This window comes from Brassica napus, chromosome C1 (genome assembly GCF_020379485.1).
Source record: "Brassica napus cultivar Da-Ae chromosome C1, Da-Ae, whole genome shotgun sequence".
NCBI classification, from domain to species: Eukaryota; Viridiplantae; Streptophyta; class Magnoliopsida; order Brassicales; family Brassicaceae; genus Brassica; species Brassica napus.
Window position 1 is genome coordinate 49,497,404 of NC_063444.1, and position 11,809 is coordinate 49,509,212.

Sequence of the window (11,809 nt, forward strand, 5' to 3'; positions counted from 1 at the left end):
GGTCAGCTGCATTGTCGCATGATTGGACATATCTTACTTCAATCTCTTTCTTCTTCACGAGCTCTTGAGTGTATGAGAAGAACTTCGGATGAATATGCTTCGTTCTATCGCTTTTAATATATCCGTCCTTTGTTTGAGCAACACATGCTGCATTATCTTCATATAGAATAGTTGGCTCCGTATTTTCGTCAATCCCGCTGCTTGAACAGATGTGTCGGCTCATTGATCTCAGCCAAACACATTCTCTACTTGCTTCATGGAGTGCAATGATCTCAGTATGATTTGAAGAAGTAGCCACAAGCGTTTGTTTCTGAGAACGCCAAGATATAGCAGTGCCTCCGATCGTAAAAACGTATCCTGTTTGCGATCGGGCTTTGTGTGGATCTGAAAGATATCCTGCATCTGCAAAACCAACCATTTGACCTTTTGAACTTTTAGGATAAAACAAGCCTAAATCAATGGTCCCTTGGAGGTAACGAAAAACATGTTTAATCCCATTCCAATGTCTTCGAGTTGGAGATGAGCTGAATCTTGCCAAAAGATTCACAGCAAATGATATATCAGGCCGTGTACAATTTGCAAGGTACATCAGCGCTCCAATTGCACTTAGATATGGTACTTCCGGACCAAGTATCTCTTCTTTCTCCTCAGGTGGTCGAAATGGATCACTTTCAATATTAAGTGACCTAACGACCATCGGGGTGCTAAGAGGAGTTGATTTATCCATGTTAAATCGTTTCAACACTCTTTTAGTGTATGTGGATTGATGCACAAATATACCATTTTGTGAATGTTCTATTTGTAGGCCAAGACAATATTGTGTCTGTCCAAGATCTTTCATCTCAAATTCTCCTTTGAGATAGTCTGATGCCTTTTGTATTTCCTTTTGAGTTCCGATAATGTTAAGATCATCAACATATACCGCGATTATTACAAATCCGGATATTGTTTTCTTGATGAAAACACATGGGCATATAGGATCATTCACATATCCTTCTTTTTTTAAATGATCACTGAGACGATTATACCACATACGTCCAGATTGCTTTAACCCATATAATGATCTTTGCAATTTTATTGCACATAACTCTTTAGGTTTGGAACTTAATGCTTCTGGCATTTTAAATCCATCAGGAACTTTCATGTAGATATCAATATCTAATGATCCATATAGATAAGCTGTAACAACATCCATGAGACGCATCTCTAGATTTTTATCAGCTGCTAGACTCATCAGGAATCTAAATGTGATGGCATCCATAACTGGAGAATACGTTTCTTCATAATCGATTCCAGGTCTTTGAGAAAAACCTTGAGCCACTAGACGAGCTTTGTATCTCGTAATCTCATTTTTCTCATTTCGCTTTCGAACGAAAACCCATTTGTACCCAACTGGTCTCACATCTGCAGGTGTGAGCACAATAGATCCAAATACTTTTCGTTTATTAAGCGAATCAAGTTCAGCTTGTATTGCATTTTTCCATTGTTCCCAATCATGTCTCTTTTGACATTCATAGACAGATTTTGGTTCTGGATCATCGATTTCTTCATTTATTTCACTTGACACAATATATGAGAAAGCATCATCAAGGTCATTTTGTTCATTTCTATTCCATATCCTTTTATTATGGATGTAATTAATAGAAATCTCATGATTATCTTTCGATTCATGATGCTCTGATTGATGATGCTCTGATTCATCAGAATCCTTATCATTTATTTCTTCCAAAATATTTTCTGCTATTTTGGGTGCATCATATATTTCAGCTTTCTTCTGTTTCCTAGGATTCTTATCCTTAGAACCAACAGGTCTACCACGCTTCAGGCGTGTTTTTGGCTCTCGTGTGTCATCCTCCTTTTCTTGTTCATTTGGCATTTTGATACGAGCAAGAGCAATTGCAGCTGGTATATGAGATTTAGTTACCGTCTTGGTATCTACAAATGCATCAGGTAGCTGGTTAGCTATACTCTGTAAATGCATAATTCGTCGAACTTCTAGTTCTGACTCTTTAGTGGGAGGATCAAGATATAACAATGATGGTACACTCCATTTTATATCACTTCCAACATTTTTGTTTTCTCCCCTAGAACTGGGAATACATTTTCGTCAAAATGACAATCAGCAAAACGTGCTGTAAAGACGTCACCAGTCTGTGGTTCTAGGTATCTAATAATTGATGGGGAATCAAAACCAACATATATTCCCAATCTTCTTTGTGGTCCCATCTTTGTACGTTGTGGTGGTGCTACAGGCACATATACCGCACAACCAAAGATTCTAAAGTGGGAAATGCTTGGTTCTCGACCAAACGCTAACTGTAGTGGGGAATACTTATGGTATGCACTCGGTCTGATCCGAATGAGTGCTTCTGCATGCAAAATGGCATGTCCCCATACAGAGGTTGGAAGTTTTGATCTCATGATCAATGGTCTTGCAATCAATTGCAGACGCTTAATTAAAGATTCAGCCAAACCATTTTGCGTATGAACATGAGCAACCGAATGTTCAACTTCAATTCCCATTACCATACAATAGTCATTGAATGCTTGGGATGTGAATTCACCAGCGTTGTCTAGTCTAACTCTTTTAATAGTATAATCAGGAAACTGTGCTCGCAGTTTGATTATCTGAGTTAGAAATCTCGCAAATGCCACATTTCGAGATGATAATAGACAAACGTGTGACCATCTACTGGATGCGTCAATTAATACCATAAAATAGTGGAATGGTCCACAAGGTGGGTGTATAGGTCCACATATATCGCCTTGAATTCTTTCAAGGAACTTTGGTGATTCTTTATCGATTTTGGTTGGCGATGGCCTTACGATCAATTTTCCTAGAGAACATGCAACACATGTCATTTTATTCCCTTGAGAAATCTCCTGGATTTTCAGTGGATGACCATGTGAACTTTCTATGATTTTACGCATCATTGTAGTTCCTGGGTGGCCAAGGCGATCATGCCATAACGTGAACTCTTCTGGGTTCCGTTCTACTACAAGATTTGATTCGATCTCATCGATATAAGTATGATGTAACCCCGAAGGAAGCTCTGGAAACTTTTCCAATATGTGTTTTCTGCCACATTTCTCAGAAGTTACATACATGTATTTCTTTCCATCCTCAGTTGCAGACTGAGTATCATATCCGTGAAGATATATGTCTTTAAAACTCAACAAATTCCTTTTAGAACTTGGAGAATATAGAGCATTATTTATGGAAAATTTTGTTCCATTCGGTAAAGTAAAGTTTGCTTTACCAGTTCCTTCAATCACGTCTGCAGGACCTGATATTGTATTGACGACAATTCTTGTCGGTTTTATATCAGAGAAATATCTCTTTTGTCTCAGAATAGTGTGCGTTGTTCCACTATCTGGTATGCATATTTCACGAATCCGTTTCTTAGATTTTGCTCCATTAGCATTCTGATCCATTTCTGAAATTGTCATAAATATAAAAGGAAACATAAAATTCATTCATATAAGGAAAAACACAATAATTATACATTAAGGTGACGTTAAAAACATCATTATTTGTTTAACAGGAAATGTAATAATTATACATGACAATATTGAAAACTATTCAATAGTCTTATTATAAGCATTTCGGCTCTCTTCAGGAGTAATCTAGTCCAGCTCATTAGCGAAGTCGGAGGCATCGAGGTATGATGTCCCTTCAAAGTTTTCAGTGAGGTTCACTTCTTTAGCTTTGCCTTTCGTGGACTCTTGATATAACTTACAGAGATGTGAAGGAGTACGACAGGTACGGGACCAATGTCCTTTACAACCACATCTGTAACACACTGTCTCACGCTTCTGGGTGGTATCCTCTTGAGTTTCTTTACCCTTGGAAACTTGCCCGGGTCTAACCCACTTGTTAGATCCCCTCCATTTGGGATTGTAAGTTTTTCCACGTTTGTTGTTGAAACGGCGGCCATGACCTCGATTGGCCTGGTTTCTCCTTTCCGAATTTTCTATCGCCGTAGCATTCACTTCAGGGAATGCTTTGGCTCCCGTAGGTCGGGAATTGTGGTTTTTGATCAAGAGCTCATTGTTCTTTTCAGCTAACATGAGCGCAACCATCAGTTCAGAAAATCTCGTGTACCCGCATTTTCTGTAAATTTCGGGTAAGAAGTGAAGCTGTTTGTGGAAAGTGATATATGTTTTATTCATCATTTCTGCCTCAAAGACAGGATTACCACAATACTTCAGGAGTGCAACTATCCTCAGGACAGCGGAATTGTAATCCTCAACCTTTTGAAAATCTTGGAACCTCAGATTTTTCCACTCTTCTAGAGCGTGAGGGAGGTTGATTTGTCTCTGGTTATCGAACCTTTCTTTTAAAGTTTGCCACAGTTCAGCTGGGTCCTCGACGTTTGCATAGTTGTGCGTTAGATTTTCATCTAAATGCTTCTTCATGAAGATTATCGCTTCGGCTATATGCTCGGGTGGTGATTTGTTACCGATTACAATTGTTTCAGTTATCTTTTTCATCACCAGATATGGTTTCACGTTTGTGACCCACCCGACGTAATTTTCGCCAGTTATTTTCAGGGCCGGGAACTGGAGTTTCTCGATGTTTGCCATTTGTATTTCTAAAACACAAAATAATAATTTTATTAGAACTTCATAATTTAAAAACCGTTTACATTAATCTTGCAAGCAATTACAAGGAGAAGTGATGTAAAGAAAATTAAACCGATATTCATCTTAAATTCACTCAGAGTAAATTCTCCAACGAATAAACCATAAATAGAAACACAAACAAAAATGGCACATAAAAACAAAAGTGCGCGAATCATCTTTCTTGAAATGAAAAATCGGAGGAGAGCGATTTGAATTTTTTTTTTTTTTTTTTTTTGAGAGAAGATGAAATGTTTTGGATGATGAAATAGAGTGAAAATGAGTTGTATTTATAGATGAAAATTACTGTTCATGACCGTTGGAGAAAGGGGAAATTTTTGAAAATCAGTATGAAAATATTGTATTAAACAGTCAATCAAATCTATAAAATTTCATAAAAGTAAAAATTATGGCAATGAAATATTTATGTTATGACAACAAATCATGCGACGGCTCAACCGATCAATGCAGAGTAATAAATAAATTATACGGCGGCTCGGCCGACCAATTAATAACAAACAGAATATAAGGCGGCTCGACCGACCAATAAATAATAAACAGGATATAAGGCGGCTCGGCCGACCAATAAATAATAAACAGAATATAAGGCGGCTCGGCCGACCAATAAATAAATTAAATTATTAGTAAATAATATAGGCGGTATTCCGGCCATTATAACATAATATAAATAATAGTAGAGGCGGTATACCGACCATTATAACAGGGTATAAATGATACAAATAAATTTTACCGAATCGCAGAGTGATCGTGCTGATAACGTGTTATAAAAAGAACTGGAATTTTATTATATCGCAGGAATTTAAATAAAGCAAAATTTTATACCCGTACGAAGAAGATAATACTGATAAAAAGAGAGGATGTGTTATTGAAGGAGAAGGATGATGTATTTACAAACGAACGCAAATGTTCGTATATATAAAGAAATTTACTGTGCAAATAATGCAGCGGGCCCTATATCTTTTTATATTTTCAACTAAAGCGGCTCATCTTTTCTTTTGTCTTTCGTAACATAATCAGCATAATCCATTTTCCATCTTTTGATTTGATATTCCTTGAAACATTTTTATTTTAATTTGTTCATCTCCTTTCTTTTTCAATTACCGTTGGAACCAGACAAAGAATCAGAAACAACACTACCAATCTCTCTCTGTCCCTGTCTCTGTATAATCTCGGTGTTGTCTTGTCTCTCTCTACAAGCCGAGAGAGACAGTGATGACAATACTCTAGAGCAGAGGAAGGACTAACCACCATTTCCAATCATGAATCCGGCAACTGACCCAGTCTCCGCCGCAGCAGCTCTAGCTCCACTTCCACAACCTCCACAGCCACACCGTCTCTCAACCTCCTGCGACCGTCACCCGGAAGAGAGATTCACCGGTTTCTGCCCTTCCTGTCTCTGTGAACGCCTCTCAGTCTTAGACCAAACCAACAATGACACTGCTGCATCCTCTTCCTCTCGGAAGCCTCCCACCATCTCCGCAGCGGCTCTCAAAGCCCTCTTCAAGCCTTCTGGTAAAAACGGAGGCGGTGGAAACGGTCGGGTAAAACCCGGATTCTTCCCGGAGCTCCGCCGCACGAAATCGTTCTCGGCGTCAAAGAACAACGAGGGATTCTCCGGCGCGTTCGAGCCGCAGCGTAGATCCTGCGACGTCAGACTTCGTAGCTCTCTCTTGAACTTGTTTACTCAAGATGAGACCGAGCCTAGAAACTCTAGCGTTCAAGAGCCTGTGTTAGAGGTTAACGATGAAGAAGCTGAAACTGAAGATGACTACGTCGACTTCGAGACTCTTAATGATAATTCCAGCGACGAAGTTGTTGAAGAGAGAGATGAGATAGAGGAAGTTAAAGTCACGGAGAAAGCTGTAACCGAAGAGGAGATAATAGATCTTGATTCTTCTCAAACCAAGAAGCCATCGGTACGACGTAGTTTCTGGTCAGCCGCCTCCGTTTTCAGCAAGAAGCTTCACAAATGGAACCAGAAACTGAAGAAGCGGCGTAACGGCGGCGGCGACGATCACCACCGGCCGGGATCCGAGAGGCTACCGGTGGAGAAACCGATAGGGAGACAGCTCCGGGATACGCAGTCGGAGATCGCCGACTACCGGAGGTCATGCGACACCGATCCTCGATTCTCCCTCGACGCCGCCGGGAGATTCTCCGTCGATATCGGGAGGATCTCGGCCGACGATCCTCGTTACTCGTTCGACGAGCCGAGAGCTTCGTGGGACGGGACTCTGATCGGACGGACGGCGAGACCTCCGCCGCCGCCGTCGATGCTCTCCGTGTTGGAAGATGCGGCGGTGCAAACCCGATCAGATATGCAGATTCCGGTGGAACAACCAGCGCCACCACCAGTGGTTAATACAGTGAACAATGAGTCCGACCCTGTTATAATCCCGGGCGGGTCAATCCAAACCCGAGACTATTACAATGACTCATCCTCCCGGAGGAGGAAGAGTCTCGACAGATCAAGCTCTATAAGAAAAACGGCCGTGGCGGTTGTGGCGGATGAGCAGAAGCCGCGAGTGTCTATATCAATAGATACTTACTCAGGAGGATCAATGAGGGATGACAGTTACGTTGTCGGGCCGGGAGGTAACGGCTTTTACCGGGAACCGGCGATCACCGGTGAGAGGAGAGTGAATAGTAATGATAACGGCTTTTACCGGGAACCGGCGATCACCGGTGAGAGGAAAGTGAATAGTAACGATAACGGCAAGAAGTCGAGACGGTGGGGGAAGTGGAGTATCTTAGGACTTATCTACAGGAAGAGTGTTAACAAGTACGAGGAAGGGGAGGAACACGGTGGAATGGTGGAGAGATCGTTGTCGGAGTCATGGCCGGAGCTGAGGAGCGGCGGAGAAGGAGGACCGAGGATGGAGAGGAGTAATAGTAATGTGAGCTGGCGGAGCACCGGTGGTGTACCGGGGAGGAAAGTCAACGGGTTGGAGAGGAATAAGAGTTCAAGGTGTTCGTCTAAGAATGGGGAAAACGGAATGTTGGATTTTTATTTGGCGCCTATGACAGGTAGCCGGAGAATGAGCGTTGGAGCTGGCGGAGGAGGTGGTGGTGGCGGCGGGTGGGCTAATAGTCACGGGCATTCTATAGCGAGGAATGTTATGAGGCTGTATTGATCAAAACTGTTCATTGGATGGTTCGGTTTAAGTGGTTTAGCTCTCTGAACCTTCTTTGTCGTTTTTGTTGGTTTGGTTTTGTTTCGGTGCAATTGGTTTACTTTTAAAATGTTAAGGGGAGAGGGAGGGGTTTCAAAGGAATGACTTGGTTACGTTGTCAATTATAACCGGAATAAACCGCCTTTAACCAGCCGTTATTGGTTCCAAAATTTCAGTTAATTTAAGTACTTGTTTAACAAAGCAAAATCATTGAACACACTCTGACATGGTCGTCATTCCCTAAATAGCATTATACAGTGGAATATACATACATTACGAGCATATGGGTGACTCACATTTGTGTGAATGATTCGAGTAAACATCATTTAACTTGATGTACCAAGTCATATTAATCTATTTTGATTGACACAGAGTCCAAACTCTTCCTGTCTCTCGTTCATTCCTTCTTGTTTCCTTTACCCTTACCTACTTCTTCTGATAACAATGTCTGCTCATATACGAACTGAGTGACCAGTGCGACAAGAATACCTCCAAGAACCGCTACTTTTCTCCAATCCGGTGAAGAAACAAACGAATCAGCAATTGATACAACCAAGATCCCAATCAAACCGAGGTAAATGTTCCTTCTTGACTTTGATCCTGCACTTACTTTGGTAACCTCTTGTATTTTCTCTGTCTCCTCTTTAGCTTTCTCTACATCCACAGGCTTTTTATCTCGTAAGCTCTTGAAGAACAATCCTTCGTTCCTGTCTTCCACGATCTTCTCCTCGAACTCAGCCAACTTGTTATCGTTCTCCTCTATCTCCAACCTGTTCAACCCCGCAGATTCCTCAAACGCTTGCATCTTGCTCTCAATGTTCTCTAATATCTACTCAGAAAAAAATAATAATAATATCAGCTTATATAAGTCAAAAATGACCAAAAAATAAACTATTAATAATTGAAACTAAACATTTTCAAACTTTAAATTTGACATTTAAAGTTTCATATTACTTGAAAATGTTAGAAAAATAATTATGAACATTTTTAATAAAAAGACATTGAAACATAGTTTTTTTTTTGTTTTTTAATGTAACTTTACATTTTATATAAAAAAAATAGTTGTTAAAAAAAAAGACATTGAAACAATACCCTTGAGCTTGCTTCGTCGAGGTCTTTCATGGCGTCTTCACCAACCTTGTCAAACTCAGCGTTGGCTTCTTCGGCAAACTTGGTGAGGTAATCTGAACGTTCGTCCAGGAAGTCAGTTAAACGGACTTTCGATGTCTGAAGCATGGCGATCCTGGCCAAGAGTTCTTGTCTCCGGGAATCTCCTTCGGGCTTTGGAGGATCGAGATCGGAATCTGAAGTTCCATCTCCCGTGGATTTCGAGAGACAGATGAACTGAGTTCTTGAAATGGAATGTCTTGAGGCATTGGACAGAACATTTGGTGTTAAAGATGTCCGAAAAGATTGAAGTGTGTTTATCATCTTCTTGAAAAAGAGGGGGTCGTTACAGAGTGTGTAACCACCTCTCGTTAGTTTACGCATTATCCAAAACAAGTTTTTGAGTTTTAAAGTATTTACACAAAAGACCCTCTTTTCACGGATTATTGTAGTTAGAGTCCATACTTGGTCTGATTAATTAAACGGTTTGATGTTTACAACTTGGTAGGCCTAGCTGTTTTTACCCCAACCCGAAGTACCTACCTAAACCCGAACAGGAAAAACTGAAACTGGATCCGGACCGTTATACAAAAATATCCGAACAGGACTTATAAGCTCTTTGGAGTTTGGTTATAATTCGAACCGAACCAAAATCCAAACTAGAATCCGAAGATATCCGAAATTAGTTAAATATGTTAATGTTTTTATATATGTTAAGGTGATTTAGATACTTTAGAGTATTTAAAATATTTTTGTAGTTTGTTTTATTTGTTATTTTTATATTTTTTAATTAATTTAGATAGTTTAACTAATTTTTAATTAGATTTGTGAATAATTTCAAAATTTTGAAAAAAAAATTATCATCTTTTGAGGTCTGAAAAATATATTTTTGGACGATTTCAAATATTGGTTACAATCCAATCCGAACCGAACTCGGAAGGAACCGAGCCGAACCCGACCCTATAATTAGTAAAACTCGAACGGGACTTATGAGCATAGCACCGAAAATCCGAATCAACCAAACCGAAGCCGATGGGCCTCCGAACGTCCATGCCTACAACTTGGTCTGATTTAACGGTTTGATGTTTCAGATGATAATATTAAACCGGTTAAGGTCTGATCACTCTTACTCGAGACTTTGGAAAAAAACCTATTTCACTATATACAGTTCCACTCCTACCTTTTTCATATACGAACAAACATACCGTACTTTATTCAACCTTAACAACTAACAAATTCATATACAACACATCAACTTTAGTATTTAATCTGAGTTGCTCTCCAAATGATTATTAGTAATTAAGTGATTAGGGAGGAACCAATTAGAAGGTCAAAGAACTAACTTCTAATAACATTTTGTATGCATCCATAGTGTCTGCTTTCCTCTATGGCCTCTCTTGTGAATGACCCATGTTGAGGTTTATTTCACATTTCGTTCATTTCCCTCTGCTTCTCTTCTCAGTTAAGCGACATAGAAGCAAGTGGCAACTGATGACACATGTGAATGTTGTGTGTCTCTAGACATTTGATCCTGTGTCACGAGATGACTGAACAAAGACTTTCGTTGATTCAGTTAAACATTCCCATGTTAGTATGTTGCAATAACCATCAAAGTGAGAAGAAGAAGACAAGACAAAGTGGGTCCTGAATCTTGTACCAGGAGAAGAACGATGTTTACATATGTGACATTGTAAATGCATAATCTGTCGTGATTAAAAGGGATGTAGAACAAGAACTAGTTAAATTTTTCAAGAGAAATAATTAAGCTTATGTCTTCTTTTCAAAGTGATTTTACATTTGAAAACTGAGAAAGATGAAACAAAAGGACTAGGAAACAAAAGACCTGAGCGCAGCACTCACTGTTTTGAGAGGACATTCCTCTGGAACCACCACCTCACACCGCCCGCATATCGTGCAGAGAACATTTTTATGGGGTTCCTTCATACGTTTCGTTTACTTCTTTTGAAAGTCTGATGTTAACATATATGTAAGAACAGATTGAATAAACATATAGTACTACTAATAATGTTCCGTTTCGATTACTTTATTGTCAACCAGTAAATTACTTGATTAATGTACTAATAATGTGAACTCATTCCTTATCGTCCAACAAAGATTATTTTAAAAAAAAAATACTCGTTGCATTTGTCGGCTGACGCGTTTGCTTATATTTTTCTCAATTTCATAGTTCAAAGTTTGAACCGTTCAAACTTTCAAACCAGTTGATTTCGTGGGAAACGTATAACATTTTTTTTTCCTAAATACTTTCTCCATTTTAAATGAAGTGGCATAAAATTATTGTGTTATAAAATAAATATAGTTTTATAATTTCAATGCAAATTTTTATTAATTTATCTTTTTTTGTTTTTAATTAAACTAAAATAAATAATAAATATTAAGAACAAATTTTTAACTAGTTTTTTAATTTGTGTGCAAAACTCTAGAACGATACTTAGAGATAAAGAGTATATAGCAATTTATATATAGCGACAACTAAGAGTATATAAGTGTGTTGTTAGAGTATACACACATGTGGTAGTAGTACCTCTTATAACTAGGGAATTTATTTTTTGACAAATAAATAGGGAAAATTTTGTAGACGTTAAAAGATAAAAGAGTCCCAACACTAAATTCATTTTCATAGATAAACTTTTGTATTTGTACAATTATGAAGTAGATAAATGAATTACAAGGAAAAAAAAAAGAGTTTTAAGAAGTTGTCAAATAAAAAATTGAGTTACAAGTTTCATTTTTGAGTGTGGTTGTTGAACTGACCCCTCTATTTTATCTCTTTACATTTTCACACCCAAAGTCTTTTATGTTATTATTATACACACCTCCCCTATAAATGGTCTTCAAAGTCTCCTCTTTTACTATTTTGGTCT

General features: G+C 38.8%; 2 protein-coding genes across 2 annotated transcripts; one reads left to right on the plus strand and one right to left on the minus strand.

Moving 5' to 3' along the window:
- The first annotated feature begins 5,553 nt into the window (after positions 1–5,553).
- LOC106427895 (protein OCTOPUS) lies at positions 5,554–7,779 on the plus strand. The gene has a single exon (XM_013868613.3). It carries the CDS (start codon positions 5,904–5,906, stop codon positions 7,776–7,778), a length of 1,875 nt encoding a protein of 624 aa, XP_013724067.2. The 5' UTR covers positions 5,554–5,903; the 3' UTR covers position 7,779.
- Positions 7,780–8,024: 245 nt separating this feature from the next.
- On the minus strand, positions 8,025–9,323 carry LOC106427906. Its single transcript, XM_013868622.3, has 2 exons — positions 8,910–9,323; positions 8,025–8,646 (listed from the first exon to the last, which is right to left on the minus strand). The coding sequence occupies exons 1-2, from the start codon at positions 9,306–9,308 to the stop codon at positions 8,215–8,217; spliced, it is 831 nt and encodes a 276-aa protein (XP_013724076.3). The 5' UTR covers positions 9,309–9,323; the 3' UTR covers positions 8,025–8,214.
- Between the last annotated feature and the right edge of the window lie 2,486 nt (positions 9,324–11,809).

What these genes read in the sequence shown, in the direction of transcription:
- LOC106427895 (XM_013868613.3), top strand. Translation starts at nt 5,904, where the DNA reads ATGAATCCGGCAACTGACCCAGTCTCCGCCGCAGCAGCTCTAGCTCCA.
- LOC106427906 (XM_013868622.3), bottom strand. Translation starts at nt 9,308, where the DNA reads ATGCGTAAACTAACGAGAGGTGGTTACACACTCTGTAACGACCCCCTC. An exon ending in TCGACGAAGCAAGCTCAAGG is followed by an intron (nt 8,647 to 8,909) that starts GTATTGTTTCAA and finishes TTTTCTGAGTAG; the next exon opens with ATATTAGAGAACATTGAGAG.